The following is a 19,358-nucleotide window of genomic DNA, read 5'->3' on the forward strand; positions in this document are numbered from 1 at the left end:
ACAAGAACAGCATACACCCCCAAAAAATGTCCTGCTTCGGAACGCGCAAGAAGCCTCTGTACAGAAAGATCGTCATCCTCGGCGATGGTGCTTGCGGTACGTGGTCATGGCAGGCTCTCACCGTCGAATGCAGTACTAACACAAAATGTTCGGCATACAGGAAAGACATCGCTTCTTAATGTATTCACACGCGGTTACTTCCCGCAAGTCTACGAACCAACCGTTTTCGAAAACTACGTCCACGACATCTTCGTCGACTCCACTCACATCGAACTCTCCCTCTGGGACACCGCCGGCCAAGAAGAATTCGACCGTCTCCGAAGTCTGTCATATAGTGATACCCACGTCGTCATGATATGTTTTTCCATCGACTCAAGAGACTCGTTAGAGAACGTCGAGGGGAGGTGGGTGAAGGAGGTTGCGGAGCATTGTCCGGGGGTGAAGGTTGTGCTGGTCGCATTGAAGTGCGATTTGAGGGAGATTGATGTGATTAATCCTGCGGCGCAATCAAATACGAATAGTGTGGTTGAGCCGTTGTCGAATACTGGTGCGCGGCTGATTGATTATGATGAGGGGTTGAGTGTGGCGAAGAGGATTAAGGCGGTACGGTATTTGGAGTGTTCGGCAAAGGCGAATAAGGGTGTCAACGAGGCGTTTACGGAGGCGGCGAGAGTGAGTGTTACGGCGGAAGCGAAGGGTGCGCATGAGGAGGATGTTGGTGGGAAGGACAGGGGATCTGGATGTGTGATTTGTTGATGAAGGAATGGAAGAAGGGCCCGAGAGAGGGAAGAAAGACAAGCGATGCTGACGGAAGATGCGGCACGGATACGGCCTTGAAAAGATGATACCCTGGTCTCTTTTTTCCTTATGAAACTGCTTCTCGTGGGAGGAACGAGTTTTCTCTCATGTATTGGATTAATATTTAATCGGACATTGATCACAGACAGCCTCATCTCCAGCCTGCATTTCCACCTTGACCTGCATTCCTTGAGGTCCGTATTTTTTCGAACACATGCGAATATCCGACAGATCACCGAGATTCATACCTATCACCATCACGTACTGTCTCCACCCACAGCACCTCCCAATCACATCCCACCACTAGCCTCCATCCCCAACGGCGGCTCAGGTGCCCCAGATTGCACATCCATCCCCTCACCCGACTCCTCCTCCTCACGACTCCCTACCACTCCCTTTCCATTAACTCCGCCTCCACCTCCCTCCTGCCCTTCTGGTACCTCTACACTATCAGTCGGTGCCAGGCCTGCGGCAACATCTGCCGCTGCGCCTGCGGGATCGGCTGGGGGAAGGTTGGGGGTTGAGAGAGAAACGGAGGGGTCGGCGGAGGAATTGCTGTCGGATATGGGTAATCTGTCACCGGCCGCCGTTGGAGGTTGTTCGGGCGCAGGCGTAGACGCAGGCGTAGACGCTTCAACATCCCCATCTCCCTCAGCATCCATGTCAACATCCATCGCATCCCCGCTCCTATCCTCCTCATCCATTTCGTCCGTAACAACCGGAACCCATCTCAACACCTTAAACCCCAACTTAACGTCCCCGTTGCTGTTTTTCTCCTTATCGCTCATATCTGTTACGGGCACGATGGGGCTGACCCATTCTCGGCGCCAGTGGATGAGGGGTCCGTCGGGGTCACCGCCGCCGGAGTAAGAGTGGGTTGGGGCTGTGGAGGTTGCGCGGGAGCGGTGGGAGCCTGAGGGACGGTAGGAGCCGGACATTTTGTTTACTTGCTTATAAGGATCCGTGCAATAGCTGGGGGATCAATGGGGTTCTGCGCCTGGTGTTGCTGATGCTGGGCTGGTGTTGGTTGTTGGTGCTGAGGCTGCGAGCGTAGTGCACGTGCAGAGGACCGCTTCCCACGTTCAAGCAAGCAAAACAGCACAGAGTAAGTGCGTCATCCAGGAATCGAACCAGGAACTAAAGCTTGGAAGGCTTCAATGCTAACCATTACACCAATGACGCAGAACTTGTTTGTTTTTCCGTTTTTCCCGTTCTATATTCCCCAGCGTGCAGTTCCCGACCCGCCCCCGCCCCCGCCCGACCTGACAAGCACTTTACGCAATTTCGATTTCACCACCTCCAGCTCCAGCAACCACCAGGATGTTCGGGCTAACAAGAAAACCGGCGGTGTTCGCCCTCAAGGACGTACAAGCACTCGTCTCCTTCATCGACACGAACAAAGAGTTTCTGCGAACCACGACGTCGACAGCTGCCAGGAAGGAATGGATCACGCGCACCAAAGCGACGGAGGAGATCACCGCACTACTTGACCACCAAGGTATGACACCCCCCGAACTCGCTCTCACGTGCGTGCGATGGTTGTTGATGGTTACTGGGAGTAGATTCGAGGATATCAATCGACGATATCGCCGCCCATATCAACGTGAGCGCCGAAGATGCCACAACACGTATCACCGAACTCGAGCTCGAAAGCGCCTACCAACCCGAGACGGGATGGATTAGGATGGGGAGTGTGGTTTTGCCGAGGTTCGTCTACCATTGCGCCACATATAACGAAACGAAAGGTTATGGGACGGCTAACGCTGTGGTGAAGACAAGAGCTTACCCGCCTTTCCCAAACCCTCTCCCAATCGCTCTCCACGAACGGTTGGGTCCGGGTTCGTGAGTGGTGTCGGGAACAGCGAATCAACGCCATCATTTTCGAGCAGATACAATCACAACTCGAGAGTGGGGAGGAGGGGGGAAACACGTATGTGGGTCCGCAGAAGGAGTTTTTGGTTGAGAGGAGGTGGTTGGAGGAGGAGGAGGGTCGGCTTACGGAAAGTATTCAATTACTCACAAGGTACCTTTTACGCTCCTGTCTTCTCATCAGCACGACGTACTAATACCTATATCGTACATAGCCCAACCCCTCTCTCAACCCTCACCACCAACACCACCAACCCCCTAACTCCCCACCTCCTCCCCCCCCTCCTCCGCTCCCCCCGTCTCTCCAACCAAGGAACACTCGATGGCGGTGTCTGGACCCCTACCTCATACACGCAACACAAACAACGCGAAGCAGTAGAGAGATTCAGACGTGACGGGTACATCTCAAAACACCTCCTTAAAGGATCGGAGCTGAGGGTGGAAGAGACGGGAGCGATGGGGTTGGCAACGGTATGGGTATCCAGCGCATATATTGCCAACATCGAAGCCCTCGTCGAGGGTATCCACTCGTTCTCCTCAATCACTGATCTCGTACCTGAACTCGAATGGGAGGATGCGCAAGAGCTACTGACTGGTCACGTATTACCCCGTGTTCCACCGGGAGTCGTGTTTGTCGGTGTCGGAAAGGGATACGTCGTGCGCCGCGAGTTTTTGGGAAGGGTTGAGGGTGGGTGCACGGCCTTTGCTCTATCTGAAGCTGCGAAGACGAAACCGAAGCCGTTGGCGAAGAAGAAAAGCGCAGGGGAGGGACAGGGGTTATCACTCCAGACTTTAAAGAAGCACAGCGCAGGGATGCCGGAATTCGCCGACGCCGAGGTTCCGGCGGTGTTGAGGGAGGAGTTGGTTAGGCGTGTATGGCCGGTTGCTGCGAGGGTGTTTGAGGAGAGGGTTAAGGCTGTATATCTCGATGTTGAAGTCGAATCTGCGCCTACACCTACCAGTGGATCGGGACCGAAAGCTGCGATGGAAAGGTTACGTGCCAGATGGACGGTATATGCGAATGGACTAAAGGACCTCAAATCACGAAGCTTGAAGGCGAGTTTGGGGAGGTTTTTGTGTGAGGTGAGTGGAGAGGAGATGGTCAAGGCGGCTACGGATGTGGGTGATAAAAGCGAGCTTAAGTTTGATGCGGAGGCTGCGAAGAAACTGCTTGAAGAGGGCGATGTTGCTGGGTTCACTTCCCTCTTCTCTGTGAAGGAGAATGCGGAAACCGTGGAGGCGGCTAAGACGGAGATCTTGCAGAACCTCGGTACACAGCTCTCTGCCGCCACAGACCCGGCACTCGTTCTCCACCTCTCCGTTTTGCTCATACTGGCACGAAACTCCAAGTCAAATGGAGTCATCAACGCGAGTGGCAAGTTTGTGCCAAAGTTGATCAAAGAGATGGATATGGAGAAGGGTGAGGAGAGGGTGTTGTGTGAGGGGTTGATGAGGGAGGTTTTGGGGAAGGAGGAGAAGGTTGAGGGAAGAGTTGAGAAGGTGCGGCAGGCTGTGTTTCCCACGGTCTGAAGGAATAACGCGCGCGCACCTCGGCAGATTTCCCGCCAACTGCCGATTGCGCAATTCGATGGCGCGATTAATTCCAAACACCCGCCACTTGCAACACCAGAAACAACGAGCAATTGCACAATCCCGAATCCTCCCACTTCACGCCCTCATATAAAAGGATCACTCGCTCTCTCTCTGACCCACAAATACAACCTTCCAGCATACTCAATTGCATCATGACCAAGGATCTGTCTTCTCGTTCTTCCGAATCGGGTGATTCTGCCTTGGGCGACTCCCTCGAATCCCTCCCTCCCGTCATCTTCACCCCCTCTCACCTCGCTCACATCAACGCCCGCCTCAACTCCTGCACACCCCAGCAAATCCTCGAATGGGCCATCGTCACCATCCCCAACCTCTACCAAACAACCGCATTCGGCCTGACTGGATTGGCTACCATCGACATGTTATCCAAGCTTCCGATTACGCAGGAAAACCCGGTCCCGTTGATTTTCATCGACACCCTCCACCACTTCCAAGAAACCCTCGATCTCGTGGATCGCGTGAGGGCGAAATACCCGAATGTCCCCTTACACGTCTACACCCCCGAAAACACCCCCACCGCCGCCGCCTTCACAGCACTCCACGGCGATAAACTCTGGGAACGCGATGAACCCCTCTACGACTACCTCGTCAAAGTCGAACCCGCCCGCCGCGCATACGCCGACCTAAACGTCCGCGCAGTCCTAACCGGTCGTCGCCGTTCCCAAGGCGCAGACCGCTCCTCCCTCCCCATCATCGAACTCGACGAAACCGGCCTCATCAAAATAAACCCCCTCGCATCCCTCTCCTTCGCCGACGTCAAAGCATATATCGACGCCAACGCCGTGCCATATAACGCTTTGTTGGATCAGGGATATAAGAGTGTTGGGGATTGGCATTCGACTGTTGTGCCGAGGGAGGGGGAGAGTGAGAGGGCGGGACGGTGGGCGGGGAAGGAGAAGACTGAGTGTGGCCTTCACGCGGATTATTTTAAGATGAAGGCGGAGGCGAAGAGGAAGTTGTTGGAGGCGAAGGCTGCTGCTGAGGGTATCCAGGGGGTGAAAGGAGTATAGAAAATGTGTTGCTTGGGGTTCCGGCGTTTTGTTTCGTTTCGTTTATTCTTTTACATGGCCATGGGGGTGTACGTACGCGTATCCTGACGGGACGGTCTAATCATCATCATCATAAGTTGTCGCTTGAATGGCGACGCAATAGAATTATTTTCTTCTACGATCCACCGGTTTCTACGCTGGGATGTGTCCTGTTGGGGCCGTAGCGGAGTTGTGCACATAGAGTTTCCCACGCACGACAATGGTCCGCGCGGCCACAACCACAACCATACCCTTGTCGGCGGCAATTAGTTAACTGTTGGTATTTGCGAGGGATGAGACGCTGCTGGACGACGACGACGGTTCGCAATGCAACGGGTTTGTGACGGAGCCGGGTTGCGTTCGCTCCCCATCACCAGATCGAATGAAGCAAACCTGCCGACCTCATCATTCACACCATCCCCGTTCACGACAGTTTCTACGAATATAAGCTATGAACTTTCAAACTCCCTTGGCAGCAACATCCGCTTATTTCAACGGCTGCTACTACTAAGGAACTCAGAGAGCATCCCCGCCCGTGCTTTCCAGCATCTGGACTCGGCCAAGACGAAAGAGTGTCTGGCCTGCTGAAGACTTGTCACTGTACCACTGTCCACCTTTCAGAACCTTCTCCCACAGAATATCGCCATGACGATACCCGCCATGGTTTTGGCGCTGAGGACTTGTCATGACTCATTGCGGGGCACACAAACCAAACAACAAACTTGCCGGGCATATGGGCCCTAAACGTTTTGGACTCGTTTGTTGAGGCGGTGCGGGTACCTGGTTAGGTAGTGTGTGGACACGGTGTTCGTCAACGCTGAGTGCCCAAGAGAGACCCATGACAGGTACTGCCTTGCCATTGAGGACATGGCGCAATAATCACACTGTACAGCCACAACTTACCGCGCTTTTGAGGTGCGGACTTAGAAGCGGCTCATCAGTGCAGTATGGCCTTGGGACTTGAGCCATTACAGCTCCTGAGGCAGGACGAGTTTCATGGAGGTGTTCCTCATCCAGCCCATACCCCTTCACTGACTTTCTTCCTCCACCCGCCCAGTACGCCGTACCCATAGGCACCGTACATAAGCAGTGATCCGTCCCAGGACCGTAGGCTATTGAGTGGTACGACGTGCACTGAGCAACATTGACCATCTTCTCAGCCTCAGAACTGGGTCGGACGTTCCACCCACAATTGCTGCGGTGGTGGGGTTGATGTTCCTCCACCTGTTATGCCGCAACAATCTTGTCAGTGTATCCCCGCGCAAGGGCCTTAACGGACTTCTTGCGTGCGGGTGTAGTCCCTGTACAGCACCATTACTAACCCACCCACCATCCACCCACACTCCTAACACCCTTCCTCCTCATCCTCGCCCTCAGAACTTTCCCGCGGTACACTCGACTGCAGAACAGCTAGTCATCCACTCAGTGGGGAGTTCGGGGAGCTCCTCTTCATCTTCGTCTAAAACGAAGAAGGATGAGAGGGTGGTAACAGCAGGGGTAGAGTCCTCAGTGATGTCCAAATACATATGAGAAATAGACTCCTGGCCCATGCCATGGTGTATACAGACGTCAAAGTGACGCCTCTCGTTAAAAACGGCGCCAAAATACCCATGGGTGGAGCTTTCATAGATTTTGGTCTTCAGAGAACCCAAAGACGGCGCATTTATGGGCGCGTAGAAGTTGCCCAGCTCGACGGACTCGGCGGATGGGCTCAAGCTGCGACGTTCAGCAGTGAAGATTGACTCTTCATTGCTAAACTCTTCTTCTTCTTCATCACTCTCAAGGATGAAGTTGAGCTCGCTGCTGAACATGCCACAGCGGCCAGCATACCAAAAGGCAGGGCCACTGCAAGCCTTGTCGACAGGGGCGTCAAGCTCTTCTTCATCCAAGGGAGCATTCATCTCATAAATGGTCTTTTCTGTGTCGCGAACATCCTCTTCCTTGACTTCTTCCTCAGCACACTCTTCATCTGCGTCAACAGACCGGGCAACAACAGCACAGACCCGCGTAACATGAGCTCTCTTTTGAACAGTCACTTGCTCCCTGACCAAGAGCTGGGCTTCAAGGTCATCAAGGCGGCTGCGCTCAGTGAGCGCATAGGCAAGAACAGCCTGTGCAAAAGAGGATACTCCGTTAAGAGCAACAGAGGAGATGAGGGTAGTGAGCTTGATCAAGGTAGTGAACATTTTGTAGAAGGTTTTGGTAGTGTTGTTGGAAGTTTTGGGTAACCTGTGCTGTTAGACAAGTAGGTAAAGGACGAAATTCTCTGGGAGAGCTCAAGGCGAGGCAAAATCTTCACTCTGGGCTAACTCGGGCTAAATCGTTAGCTTCGAAGTGATTGGCAACCATCATTCTGCTCATAAGCAGCTCGACCGTATCCGGTGGATTTTGGGCGGCCGGCGCGAGGCCCAGCTGCTCCGCGCTAGTGCACTCTGTCCCGATGCGGTAGAACCCAGGCGGGGTATCCCTGACGGCTTCCTAATGGGACAAAAGAGATACAAAGTCGATCCAAATATCTTGAAAGTATGACAGAAGTTGCCCTATACTTGTGTCGCGATGCGTCTGCGTAAGGCGTCAGCTTCGAGCGGGCCGTGGAGACGAAGGCTCCAGAACTCCGCAACTGATAATATGGATAGTTCTCATTCGATAGAATTTTTTCAATGGAACCAAAACTGAGGACACACTTCCTGATGGCGAACGGTCATAGCACGATCGCACTTTGCCTGTTGCGTCTGAGTCGCTATGCGAAAATTGATGTTGCCGTGGGAATAAGCTGTCACTGAGCCGGAGGTGTTGAATACGGGATCCGATATCGGCCACATGGTTTAGTGCTCCAGACGGACAAGGAGCCAACGGGCTTATGTTCATTTGTGGCCTGGTACAACAGAAGCTCCCTTTAATGCCTTTACGAGGTTACTGGACGAGATCTCCAACCGCGCGATAGAATACTACTGAGCTCGTCGATCAAGGCGTGATGGAAAAACTCGCCTTATATTTTGGAAGAGACAAAACCTATGCCCCCGTATTAGTACGCTCAATGCCGTAGCATCCAGTCAGGTCATACCACAACCCTACTGGGTCAAATTCTCAGTGCGTTCTTCAGCGTGCAACGAGAATAACCCTCCACCATGGGTTGGAAGCAGTTTTGGCCCTCGTCTTCTGACACGGTAGCGTTACAAGGCAAACTTTCATACGTAAAGCGAGGCCAATATCTAGGAACATGGAAATGCTGTAGTCGCCTCATGAGCTCAACTAATGCCCCACATATTACTGACATCTATAGTTCGAGTATGAGTTGATAAGATGGAAGCCTTCCATCGCCGAAATATTTGAAAATTAATAGGCCTGGATGTCTGCTAATGAACCTGGAGCTATTTGATGCAGATGCAACCATATATTGGGTATGAGCGATATCCATCCCTCTTCTGAATTCCCTTTCCGCCTCAATACACCGCCGAACTCACATATCATCACTCCCATCCGCTCCCACCCAACCCACTATCCACAGCCACCTCCTCCACCTCCACGTCTACCTCGCCCGATATCTCATCCTCCTCCTCCTCGCTCTCACCAGCCTCATAAGAGGTCAACGCACCTTCCTTCTCCATTTTCTCAAAGAACTCGAAATAGAAGGGGAGTGCAGCAGCGACGACTTCGTCCATGAACCGACACTCTGCAGAGAACGTCACACATCCGAACCCTGCCTTTCCAGCTGCATAGTTGCTTACTTTTTCCGTCGAAGAATCTTGGTCGTCCAGGGCTTGTTCGTAGTTTACTGCACGATTTGCCATGAACCACCGGAATGCCTTATTATTCGTATCAGCTGCCGTATGCTGAGTTTTGGCTAAGCCCAACGCAGTTAAATGATCCGCCCAGTCGTTCCCTGTTTTCCCAAAAGTTAGTGCCCAAGCAAGAGAGAAGAAAAGAAGCGGGGGAGAGAGGGCGTACAATTAGCGTCAAAATATGACACGGCACACTCTGTCCCAAACAGATGCGCCAAAACGACAACTTTCGCGGCCGGCGCTGGCTTGATCACCTCTTCCATCACATATCTGAAGTGTTCCTGAGGCGTTGCATTCCCAGGGATCGTCTCCGTTCGCGAACCAAAAGACCGTGTTTCGAAAAGGCGCTATATCAAATCATCAGCACCCTGCCAGCAGGATACGTAAGGGGAGAGGGGCGGAAGACGTGGAACGTACCATGGCTCGTTTCTGTGAGGGTACATAGAACAACTCGCCGGCATTGCAGATCACGACTGAGTACCTCGCTTCCTGAGCCCGACGGACGGAATCTTCCATGGAACCCGCCTATGCAGCACGCCTTGTTAGCACCCATACCCCTGCAAAGCATACCTTCGCAGGCGGGGAAGGAGAACAGACATGCAAAGTCCACGTCGTCAAAACCCTATCTCCCCAAACCCCAAGACGGCTCCCATCCGGCATAAACACCACCACCCTCTTTGCATTGGTTCTCAAATCGGACGAGACGAGGATCTGTAAGCACCTGTCGTCAGATCTCTGAGAGAGTTCAAGGATTACAGGGAGCTTACCTCCGTATGCGGTTCATCTTCTTTAGTACCTAAAGGGATACGAAGGCGCTCCATGCCCAACTTCTGGAGTCTCTCATCGACGATGTCGTAAACGCACTCTATATATACCGCGTCAGTACACCGCGCTCCCTTTCTCTCCATAATTTATGACAGAGACATACTCATTACAGCGACCTTATGCGCCTCATTATACCCAAAATCATTTCGCTGAAAATACTCATACGGTAACTCCGGGTTCTTGATTCGTCGTAGCTCATCGTTGGGTGTGACGCGGAGGCCAAGTTCGGCGAGGCTGGAGGGGATGATGAAGGGTTCTCGGACCTTAGGCTTCTTGCGGAACATTCTGATTGACAAAACAGACAGAGAGGACGGTGGTGAGGTTGGACGTGTCGTGAGTGGATCAAAAGGGTGTGGAGTGCGTAAATTAAGGGGTCGTGTGAACATTGAACCAGTTAAACGATTCTCATGTATCATAAACCCAGCTCTTCCTTCTCTCTTACACCGCATCATACCCCCTCGCCCACCCTCCGAAACTCACTCTCCTCTTGCCCTCCCTTTCATGCATCCACTTCGCCCACTCCTCCTCAATCTCTCCCACTGCTTTCGTACACCCATCCTCCCCTTTAACCTTCGCGCCCACGACAGCACACTGCTCCCTAACCCCTTCCTCCGTCATCACTCTTTCAACTTCCTTCGCTAAAGCCCTACCGGTGGTTCCCTTCGGTACGCCCCATCCCAGTTTCAAAGCGCGTAACATCCCACCGTTCGCGAATTGATCCCCAAAATGCGGTACGATCAACGAGGGTTTCTGTGCGCAGATAGCGGCGTGCGTAGTCCCACTCCCACCATGATGCACGATACACCCTATCTCCTCCCTCGGGAACAGCCACCCATGCGGAATGCTCTCGACAAAGACCACGTCAGCTCCTTCGTGGGAGTCGCGGAAGGAGGTGATGCTAGGGTTCTGGATGTATTCTTTTCCGATGCCGACAATCATTGGTTTGGCGACTTCGCGGATACAGGTTATGAGTTCGTGGAGTTGGTGTTCGGGGTCGAGGTAGGGCATGCTGCCAAAGCCCAGATATACAACTTCTTCACCTCTATCACTCGCCTTGGCCAGTAACGCCTTGATATTTTCCGACGGTTCATAGTCAGGATCGACGGGTGTATCCCAGTGTCCGGTGAGGACGACATCCATCCCCTTCTTGAAGGTTAGGGGCCACAACGTGGGGCTCATCGGGTACATACTTCGTCCTGCCCTCTTCTCGTACCCACACATGATGTGCCACATCTCCCTCACACCCAATGGTCTCATGCCTAACCTTCGTACGCGAAATGCGTTGATGGCATCCCCATGCTGCCAGACATTCCCGTACGCGAAGCATCTGAAGGAGAGTTTGTTGAGGAGGCGGGTAATACGGTTGTTGGCAATATACGATGTTGACTCGAGGAAGGGTGCAGGGAGGAGGGGTGTCGAATGTACCGGGAAGTGCTGAATCGAGATATGCGGCAAATCCAACTTCTCCGCCAGATGAGGCCCCAGCAACAACAAATGATGCGTCAACAAAAACGACCACCGATGTTTCGAGTGAATCAACCCACTCCAAGCCCCCTCCCACATCTCATCGTAATACTTCCGATACTCCCCCCCACCCATCCACCCCAACGTCTTCCATCCACTCAACCCATACTTGACCATATGCGCATACAACTCCTCTGTTCCCTCATCTCCTCCAATCGACACGAACTCTACCCCTGCCTCCTCGATGAGAGATTGATATTTTGGGTGGGTGAAGAGGACTGGGGTGTGCTTGTGGGAGAGGAGGGTCTTGGCGAGGGCGAGGTAGGGTTGGACGTCGCCGCGGGAGCCGTATGTTATTATTGCGATTGTAAGGGGTGGAGTTGAGGAGTTGGTGAATTGTGCCGCGGCTTCAGCTGGTGAGACGACTGTTATGTCGGAAATGGTGGACGAGTGACGAGCATGTCCGGGACTGTCGGTCTTGACTGTTGCTGACGAACGGCGACGATGTGCTGGACTCCATCCTGAGCCGTCTGGTGACATCTTTGTCGAGTGTATGCTGGGTGTATGCTGGGTGTATGCTGGTGGTCTATGTACTGCTTCTACATTGTTCTGGTGTAGAGGTTTTCCAGATCTGAGTTCAGTTCTCGATGTTGACGTCACCTGCAGTCATCGGGTATCGATATCGGACGGGTGCGTGCACGGAACCCGCGGGGAAGACGGAAGCCGATCGGGGGAGAAGTACGGAAGGGAAAGGAAAAACGGAGGTGTGTGATCGACTGTAGATGCTCTATTCTCATCTTGGGTATTGGTATATCTCCTCTCGATAGCAATGATAGAAAACGCCGGGTACTCACTCACTCGCCCACTTACATAACCTTCAACCCCTCAAAAGCAGTCTTCGTTAACCCTCCAACGCTTTCAGAAACCCTCCTCAACGCCTCGTACCTCTCCCTCTCGACCGCCTTCTCCCTTTCCAACTCCAAAATTCCCTGCACACCATCAATGCGTCCCTTAATCCTCGCATCCAGAATCAAAGCCACACATAGCTCTTCCACTTCCTCCACTGTGATCTTAAGATGTGTAGCAATTGAGGAGAGGGTGACGCGGGTGTAGGGCTTGATGAGTGCGAGGAGAACCGAGGTCCGGATGTTACGGAGTACGTCGTCGATGTAAGCCCGAATAAACGGGTCAGACATAATCGCCGTCTTATTCAGCCTCAGAATCCGTTGGAACTCTTCCAACTCATTACGCTGGTAGGCATTAACCAGCGACGTCATCGCAGTAATCTCCGGATGCGACTGGTACGGCTTCGTCTCCTGCGAATCAAAGGGATTGATATCAGACTGTGCCAACATCGTCGCCAACACCAAGTACTTCAGGACTTGAATGCGCTGGAGAGAACCGGCTTCGTCGTAATTTCGGAAGGACTCGAAGAAATCGGTTTGGGCTTCTTGCCATTGTTCTGTCATATACCGATTAATAACCCAATACGATGACACGCTGGCACATGACGTACTCTCATTCATGTGCATTTTCCCTCCACATTCGCGAATAACACCCATGATCCTCGGATGCGGAATCGCAGACTTGACATGCAACGTCCGGTGATACAAGTCCTATATCCCAAATCAGCACCCCGTGCACCATATCAAACCCTCTCAACAACATACCTTCAGCTTCTTGTTGTTCTTCGTCGCCGTATACATCTGGATCTCCAACGCATACACCTCCAACAAGTACGTCCCCTTGTTCTCACTCTCCAACCCCTCTTCTCCCTCCTTCGCCAACGCCGCATGCAACCCCTTCAAACTCTTGTTGAGACGACCCCATTCGCCTCTATCCAACCACAACTTCGCGAGCTTGAGGTTCGTCTTGAGAAAAAGTCTGTCGTTTTTGGCTTCTTGTAGTGATTCGAGGGTGGTGGAGTAGAAGCGCTCCATGAAATCCGTGTCGAGGGTTGCTGAGGAGGAGATGCGATCCAGGATGTTGTTCAAAGACTTTTCACTGTAGTTTCGTGTAACGGCCGATTTGGTGTAGGTGAGTAACTCCTTGTAATCCTTAAACGTTGATTCCTTATCACCCCTCAAAAACGACAACTTGATAATCTGCTTCAACGCCTTGAAACCCCTACGACCCCCAAACAGTTAGCCACCACATCCACTTTTCACACTAGAAAAGAACGTGACTTACCAATCACCCTTCTGTCCCTCCTCCTTCTCCTTCTCCACGACCTTTCGAAACTCCACGATTGCAGCTTCAGGATCATCTTCCTTCATCGCTGTTGACTAATCCGTCAGCCAGACTGTATGTTACAGACCAGAGCCTGCACTACCCTAACCTTTTGCATTGTAGTACATGTTCTCGATATCGACATCCTGATCCCCCTGTTCATCGTCGTCGTCTTCGTAGTCGAAGTCGTACGTCTCATCGTCTGCCACAAGCGTCAGTCTCCGTCCATAGACACCAAATGAGAAGCAGCCTGACTCACCGTCCATCATGAAATCATCGTCGTCCGACATGGCGATATCACGGTTCCAAGGCTGTTGGGAACTCGATGCCGTGACGTCTCCGGTGTGGCGGGAAGTGCACGGCCACACCACACCTGCATCTCCAAAATCTAAGGTAACCACCAACGCGTCTCGGTATATCGAGCAGTTATACACGATGTTCAGCGCTCTGAGAAGATCACTCGCTCGGCCAACAGCCTTCTTGGCAGCCGCCCGGCCAATCCAGCCCGTCAACCAGATCGCCTCGCCATTGTCGCGGTCTATGGCCACCCTGAACCAGGTCATGAAGGGTTCCCGTAAGCAAAAGAAGGTCATCAAAGCCAAGTGTCCATCTCTGCTCAGCAATCCCTTCAAGAAGGGGGTCTGCAATAAAGTCTACACCGTAAAGCCGAAGAAGCCCAACTCAGCTGTTCGAAAGGTTGCTAGGATCAAGTTGTCAACTGGAAGACAGATTATCGCATACATCCCCGGAGAGGGTCACAACTGTCAGGTTAGCCAATCTGCTCAATTTTTGTGCTTTAAGGTTGCTAATGCGGTATGAAGGAACACTCTGTCGTTGTTGTTCGTGGTGGTCGTGTGCAGGATCTTCCCGGTGTGTTGTACCACTGTGTCAGAGGTGTGGGGGATCTTAGCGGTGTTGCGACGAGAACGACGTCGAGAAGTAAATACGGTACTAAGAAGCCTGCGAAGGCTGACAAATAGAGGAGTTGATGACTTGATATTCGGCGGGGAGTCTTGGGTAAGACGGGACAAAGGGGATCAAGCATGTCGATGGAGAAACATCGTCTTTAATACGGGGATTCTTGCAATACACACATTTACGCAAGACGTGTGGCATCTTCTTTGACTATGGGTCGCTGTGCGTTCCGGCCGGTTTCCTGGATCGCCCGGCCGCCGTGACATACTGCAATTCGCCATGATGTTCCCTCACAGACCATGCATCACATGTGCATTCATCACTCTGTTTCATACCCTTTGGTTGTAAGTGGGGCGGGTATCAGCAGTTCGGGGATGCAAGACGGGCCACATTTATCTTCGTTACATCAAAATCTAGCAATCAAGTGTACATATCTGGCCATGGTCTGTATGGTGAACAAGTCCTCTTATGCTCTCCTATTACAACAAATGACCGTACAGAAAAGCTGTCATGATGGATATCCCCTACCACGAAAGAATAGAACAAACTGATGCAGCAAATACATATTACGCATGCCGATTGCCAAACGAATCCAATCCGATACGACCCAATTGCAACGTCCACCATGAACGCTCATGCTCTCCGTCCTATCTTCCCATCTCACTCTCATGCCGCAACCTTATAAATATTGATATGATGATCCCCGCCGCCACAAACGGCAAGACTCATCATATGCGGATGAAACGCCAACGAGGTAACAGCCGACGATGTTTGTCGTCCTTGATGCAAGAATCCCGAGTAGTGCCTAAACGTTGACAAGTTCGGTCCCGATGTATTCCATACTTTGATGAAATGGTTTGTCGAGCCACTAGCGAATACAGGTGCATGTTCGTGGACGGCCAATGTCCGTAATCCGCCAGTGTGTGCTTGAATCGTCCGAACCGGTTTCGAAAGTCGGATATCCCAGAGCTTCACATCACCACTGACACTACCCGATACCAACTCACGGTTTCCTCCACGCTGCATATGCACATTGGCAATCCAAGTCTTGTGATCCTTCCAGACCTTGACCATCGCGTCTCTAGGCGGTAACCTCCTATCGTACACGCGGACTGCACCATCGCCAAATCCTGCAACGAAGATGTTTCCAGCTACTTGATCTGAGGTAAGGGACGTGATGCAGCTACCCGAACGCGCTGGTATGTCGCTCAAGCACGTTTCTCGTGGTGCGTCCCAAACTCGAATAACCTTTACGTCACCTCCAACGAGCAATGTTCCTCGCCCTTGTTGCCATTCAGCCACCAAACCACTGCTGCGGTTTGAAGGTAACAGGTCAGTCAGTGCGCGCCATGAGGACACAAGCTCCATACTCTCTTCCGACTCATAGTTCCGGTATAGCCTGATAATACCCTCTCCAGAACCAGTCATCAACAGAGCAACATCATCTTCATTGATGAACTTCACCTCTGTGATCCGACTTCCCATAGGATTACCATTCGAAAATCGGTTGAGCCTAGTTCCCGTATTGTGATCCCAGACCGAGATACCATCCCTATCATCAGCCGCAACAAGATGAGGCTCAAACTGATGGAACAGTAACCGCATCGGCTGAGTCTCATTGTTGAAGTACCCAGCATGCAGATTCCAAGCACTCGCACCGGCGATCTCCTTCTGAGGCTGCGTCTCGAAGATGATCCTCTCATTTCTGTTCCGGCGCCATAGACGCTGATTGTATTCCATGCTTCCTGGCTCATCCGTCTCCTGGGGCTTCATCTGAGGTTCCATGAAGTACTCACAGCTCCATTGGAAGAAAGAGCTCTTCAAAGGCAGTTCCTGCGGTGGCGACTTTGATCCCTTCAACTCCTTAAAGCTCTTAGGCAAAGGCACCTTAAGAGATGGCTGTGGCGTACTCGGAACGAAAGCCTCGTCCTCGGGAGGAGGTCTATTAGGTTCCGGCGCAGGTGCAGGTTCCTCATGATGACCCAAAGCAAGGTTCTTCAACGACACCGCAATCGACGCCGATCTCGTCAACGTACGCGTCAACCTAGACGAACCCGGCCTAGCAGGCGAATCAGGCGCCTGAGAAGGATGCTCCGATCCATCCCTCGACGTACTCGTCCTCGACAACGACCCATCAAACGCAGGCTTCGACGTCTGCGACGCTGCCTTGATGATGTTCGACGCAACCTCTCCCAGCGGACCCTTAAGTAGTTCCGCATGCACAGCATCAACAACCCCAACGGCCAACACCGCAACCTCCGAAAACGGATCAACACTCAATATCAACAACGCCTGCCAAACAGCATCATACGGCGTCGCCCGACTCAAATGTGACGCAACATCCGTACTCGTCGCTAACCGCCCCTCACTACTCGCCAACTTCTCCTCGAAGTGTCCGAGGGCCGTAACCATGAATTTCTTCGCATTCAACGAGATGAAAATCGACAAGAAAACGACCAGCTCCTTACGAACCATACCTGACCCATCAGCTGTGAGACCCAACGCCGCAATCGCGATATAATTCTCCACAGCAACAGCCTGCTCACTCTTATCCGGCAACCCCAGGAAATTCCCCAGTGCAACCAACGCCGCAGCCCTAACCTCCGGCACCGGATCCGTCAACAACTCACACAACCTTTCATGCGCACCATCCCTAATCCCCATCCACTTCGCCTCCGCCAAATCCTTCCACAACTGCGCAACACACAACGTAGCCCACTGCCTCAACAACGGATCCTCATCCCCCAGATGACTCAAGCACGCGCTCAGCACACCAGGCTGCATACACGCAACCTGTCCCTGCTTGAAATCCCGACAGAATACACTGAGGATGAACGCGCACATGGCTCTATGCTCACTCACATTCGCCACCGGAAGCTGAGCGGTGTTTGGTGTTAAAATCTGCACGAAGTAGGTGTATCCAGTATCCTTCAACAAATCCGCCTGACAACTCCCATCAACAGCCAAGATCCTCGCCCAAATAAACACCAAAACAGGCTTCAACTCCGGCGCAGGACTCTGCAACAACTTGAGCACATACGGGAAAATTCCGATACTCAAAGCCTGATTGACAGCCCACGGTCCCAGATCCAGAAACTTACTCAACAAAATCAGTGCGCGGAGACGGTGTACTTGACTGAGCAAAACCTGCAACACAATCGGCAGCTGATCCGGGACCTTTTTATACACAGCCCCCTGCGCAAGCCAAACCTCAAATGCGGTCAGCTGTTCCGTGAAAAAGGACGAATGCTTATATTCATACGCCGGCCCTCCATGCTCCGCCGCAATGAGGTGCGGGAGTTGAGCGAGACAAGTGTCGACAGCTAAATCCCACGAATCCCACATCGGGTGGTTATGAGTCGCCGGAATGGCGGGGTAGGAAACCGGATGGCATTGGTGGACCCGCATAATCCTCTCCGCCAACAAGAAATTCCGAAAGAGTGCCGCGACCATCAAATCCTGCCTAAACAGCCTCTTGAACAATGGCCTGGGAAGGACATTCCATGCAATCGTATCCGTAATCGCCGTAAATATCCAATTCAACTCACCCAACGGCGTTCGACGATCCTGGAGCCGTCCGGGAATGTTCATCACCATATCGATCGACAAATTCGACGGCAGCGGATTTTGCAGAACAAACCACCTGACCGCAATCTCGATCGGCGAGGTCAAACAACACGTAAACAAATCAGCCGGTAAGTCCGGGTTCATCGGTAATACTTCGTTAGGCCCACACGCCGCCAACTGTATACAATCCCTAAAGCTCTGCGGACTCACAGGCTCGGACGGCTGTTCTTCCCCACCATTCCCATCACCATTCGTTGTTGCCCCGTTGGAAGAGGCGTTCTTGTACTCATTCTCCCGCTGATCCACGAACCTCATAAAATTCTGCACAATATTCCCCGCCGCAGAACAGTCCCAAACATACAAACACGGCGCCCCCAACCAACTCTGCAAATCATAAAGACTCACCGGGATATACTGCGTATAATTCTTATTGAAGACCCATATCTCGCCACTCGTCGTTGGTTTAGGTACACCGTGTCCGTTGTAGTGAAAGAGGATGCGTTCTTCTTTTGCGTTGCGGCGGAGTGCACAACAGAATTTTTTTGTTTCCTCGACGCTTGGGTCTAGGTATTGCTTGTACCGTGTCCGCATACTCAGTGTCTCATACTGCTGTTGCAAATTCTTCCCAATCGCCTCCAGACTCTTCGAGGCCGGAAGCGAAAACGGATCGATCCAGCATTCCAACTTCGCACAGGGTGAGGTTTTGACGATATCAGGCGGGTCGACACCGATGTTGAGACAAACCACGAGGGCTGCGGAGACGGTTTTGAGACGTTCGCGCATACGCCAGTCTTGCAGGACGGAGGAGGTTGAAATACGGGGGTTGCCGGATGTGTCGTGGCGTTTGTCGGCGTAGTACATGTAGAAGACTTGTTCGAGCATACCGAGATACTCATCCGAATCGTAGTCTTCCTGAAATCCGTGTCGCATGCCCGTCAACTTGATCTCACTCTCATTGATGTCGGGTATTGCCGACCCACTCGAATCCATTGTGCCGTATTTCTGTATCGCATTCTGTGCAATGCTCGCATCACTCCTCCTCCGCGCCGAAGCTGCTCCGTTCTTCGTCGGTGTTGTCGGCTCATAATCACTGGTCACGGGTGCAGGGTCCCCATTCACCCCCGCGGGATTCCGCGGCGATTTGGTCGATAGAATCGGTGATCTAGGCGCAAAATACCCATTCTCCGCCTGAGCTTGTGATTCGCGCAACCGTGTCGCATGCGGATGAGGTGATTGTGGTGCTGGTATTTGTTCGGTATCTGAGCCGTCA

At 52.5% G+C, this 19,358-nt stretch overlaps 10 protein-coding genes and 1 non-coding gene across 11 annotated transcripts; 4 read left to right on the plus strand and 7 right to left on the minus strand.

The window, feature by feature from the left end:
• Positions 1 to 26: 26 nt before the first annotated feature.
• Positions 27 to 756, plus strand: SAICODRAFT_27456 (protein RHO3; the record flags this gene model as incomplete). Its single annotated transcript, XM_019167032.1, has 2 exons — positions 27 to 96; positions 161 to 756. 2 exons carry the CDS (start codon positions 27 to 29, stop codon positions 754 to 756), a joined length of 666 nt encoding a protein of 221 aa, XP_019021608.1.
• A 107-nt stretch (positions 757 to 863) lies between these two features.
• Positions 864 to 1,736, minus strand: SAICODRAFT_21471 (uncharacterized protein; the record flags this gene model as incomplete). The annotated part of the gene is made up of 1 exon (XM_019166428.1): positions 864 to 1,736. One exon carries the CDS (start codon positions 1,734 to 1,736, stop codon positions 1,089 to 1,091), a length of 648 nt encoding a protein of 215 aa, XP_019021609.1. The 3' UTR covers positions 864 to 1,088.
• A 172-nt stretch (positions 1,737 to 1,908) lies between these two features.
• On the minus strand, positions 1,909 to 1,980 carry SAICODRAFT_t159. The gene has a single exon. It is a non-coding gene; the product is annotated as a tRNA-Gly (tRNA).
• A 138-nt stretch (positions 1,981 to 2,118) lies between these two features.
• On the plus strand, positions 2,119 to 4,197 carry SAICODRAFT_9774 (uncharacterized protein; the record flags this gene model as incomplete). Its single annotated transcript, XM_019172127.1, has 4 exons — positions 2,119 to 2,296; positions 2,361 to 2,505; positions 2,573 to 2,821; positions 2,883 to 4,197. The coding sequence occupies 4 exons, from the start codon at positions 2,119 to 2,121 to the stop codon at positions 4,195 to 4,197; spliced, it is 1,887 nt and encodes a 628-aa protein (XP_019021610.1).
• Positions 4,198 to 4,412: 215 nt separating this feature from the next.
• SAICODRAFT_27459 (phosphoadenosine phosphosulfate reductase) lies at positions 4,413 to 5,288 on the plus strand (the record flags this gene model as incomplete). Its single annotated transcript, XM_019167033.1, has 1 exon — positions 4,413 to 5,288. The coding sequence occupies one exon, from the start codon at positions 4,413 to 4,415 to the stop codon at positions 5,286 to 5,288; it is 876 nt and encodes a 291-aa protein (XP_019021611.1).
• A 1,391-nt stretch (positions 5,289 to 6,679) lies between these two features.
• On the minus strand, positions 6,680 to 8,128 carry SAICODRAFT_27460 (uncharacterized protein; the record flags this gene model as incomplete). Its single annotated transcript, XM_019167034.1, has 3 exons — positions 6,680 to 7,540; positions 7,617 to 7,784; positions 7,991 to 8,128. The coding sequence occupies 3 exons, from the start codon at positions 8,126 to 8,128 to the stop codon at positions 6,680 to 6,682; spliced, it is 1,167 nt and encodes a 388-aa protein (XP_019021612.1).
• Positions 8,129 to 8,776: 648 nt separating this feature from the next.
• SAICODRAFT_37059 (uncharacterized protein) lies at positions 8,777 to 10,197 on the minus strand (the record flags this gene model as incomplete). The annotated part of the gene is made up of 6 exons (XM_019168545.1): positions 8,777 to 9,189; positions 9,255 to 9,435; positions 9,506 to 9,613; positions 9,686 to 9,799; positions 9,856 to 9,953; positions 10,017 to 10,197. The coding sequence occupies 6 exons, from the start codon at positions 10,195 to 10,197 to the stop codon at positions 8,777 to 8,779; spliced, it is 1,095 nt and encodes a 364-aa protein (XP_019021613.1).
• A 106-nt stretch (positions 10,198 to 10,303) lies between these two features.
• On the minus strand, positions 10,304 to 11,997 carry SAICODRAFT_21475 (UDP-Glycosyltransferase/glycogen phosphorylase). Its single transcript, XM_019166429.1, has one exon. It carries the CDS (start codon positions 11,915 to 11,917, stop codon positions 10,352 to 10,354), a length of 1,566 nt encoding a protein of 521 aa, XP_019021614.1. The 5' UTR covers positions 11,918 to 11,997; the 3' UTR covers positions 10,304 to 10,351.
• A 246-nt stretch (positions 11,998 to 12,243) lies between these two features.
• On the minus strand, positions 12,244 to 13,934 carry SAICODRAFT_96882 (proteasome component region PCI domain-containing protein; the record flags this gene model as incomplete). The annotated part of the gene is made up of 6 exons (XM_019172074.1): positions 13,866 to 13,934; positions 13,716 to 13,808; positions 13,568 to 13,655; positions 13,048 to 13,504; positions 12,894 to 12,993; positions 12,244 to 12,839 (listed from the first exon to the last, which is right to left on the minus strand). The coding sequence occupies exons 1-6, from the start codon at positions 13,894 to 13,896 to the stop codon at positions 12,244 to 12,246; spliced, it is 1,365 nt and encodes a 454-aa protein (XP_019021615.1). The 5' UTR covers positions 13,897 to 13,934.
• A 212-nt stretch (positions 13,935 to 14,146) lies between these two features.
• SAICODRAFT_61477 (ribosomal protein S12) lies at positions 14,147 to 14,586 on the plus strand (the record flags this gene model as incomplete). The annotated part of the gene is made up of 2 exons (XM_019169845.1): positions 14,147 to 14,374; positions 14,428 to 14,586. 2 exons carry the CDS (start codon positions 14,147 to 14,149, stop codon positions 14,584 to 14,586), a joined length of 387 nt encoding a protein of 128 aa, XP_019021616.1.
• A 601-nt stretch (positions 14,587 to 15,187) lies between these two features.
• SAICODRAFT_61465 (WD repeat protein) lies at positions 15,188 to 19,018 on the minus strand (the record flags this gene model as incomplete). Its single annotated transcript, XM_019169844.1, has 1 exon — positions 15,188 to 19,018. One exon carries the CDS (start codon positions 19,016 to 19,018, stop codon positions 15,188 to 15,190), a length of 3,831 nt encoding a protein of 1,276 aa, XP_019021617.1.
• Between the last annotated feature and the right edge of the window lie 340 nt (positions 19,019 to 19,358).

Source organism: Saitoella complicata (genome assembly GCF_001661265.1).
Source record: "Saitoella complicata NRRL Y-17804 unplaced genomic scaffold SAICOscaffold_25, whole genome shotgun sequence".
NCBI classification, from domain to species: Eukaryota; Fungi; Ascomycota; class Saitoellomycetes; order Saitoellales; family Saitoellaceae; genus Saitoella; species Saitoella complicata.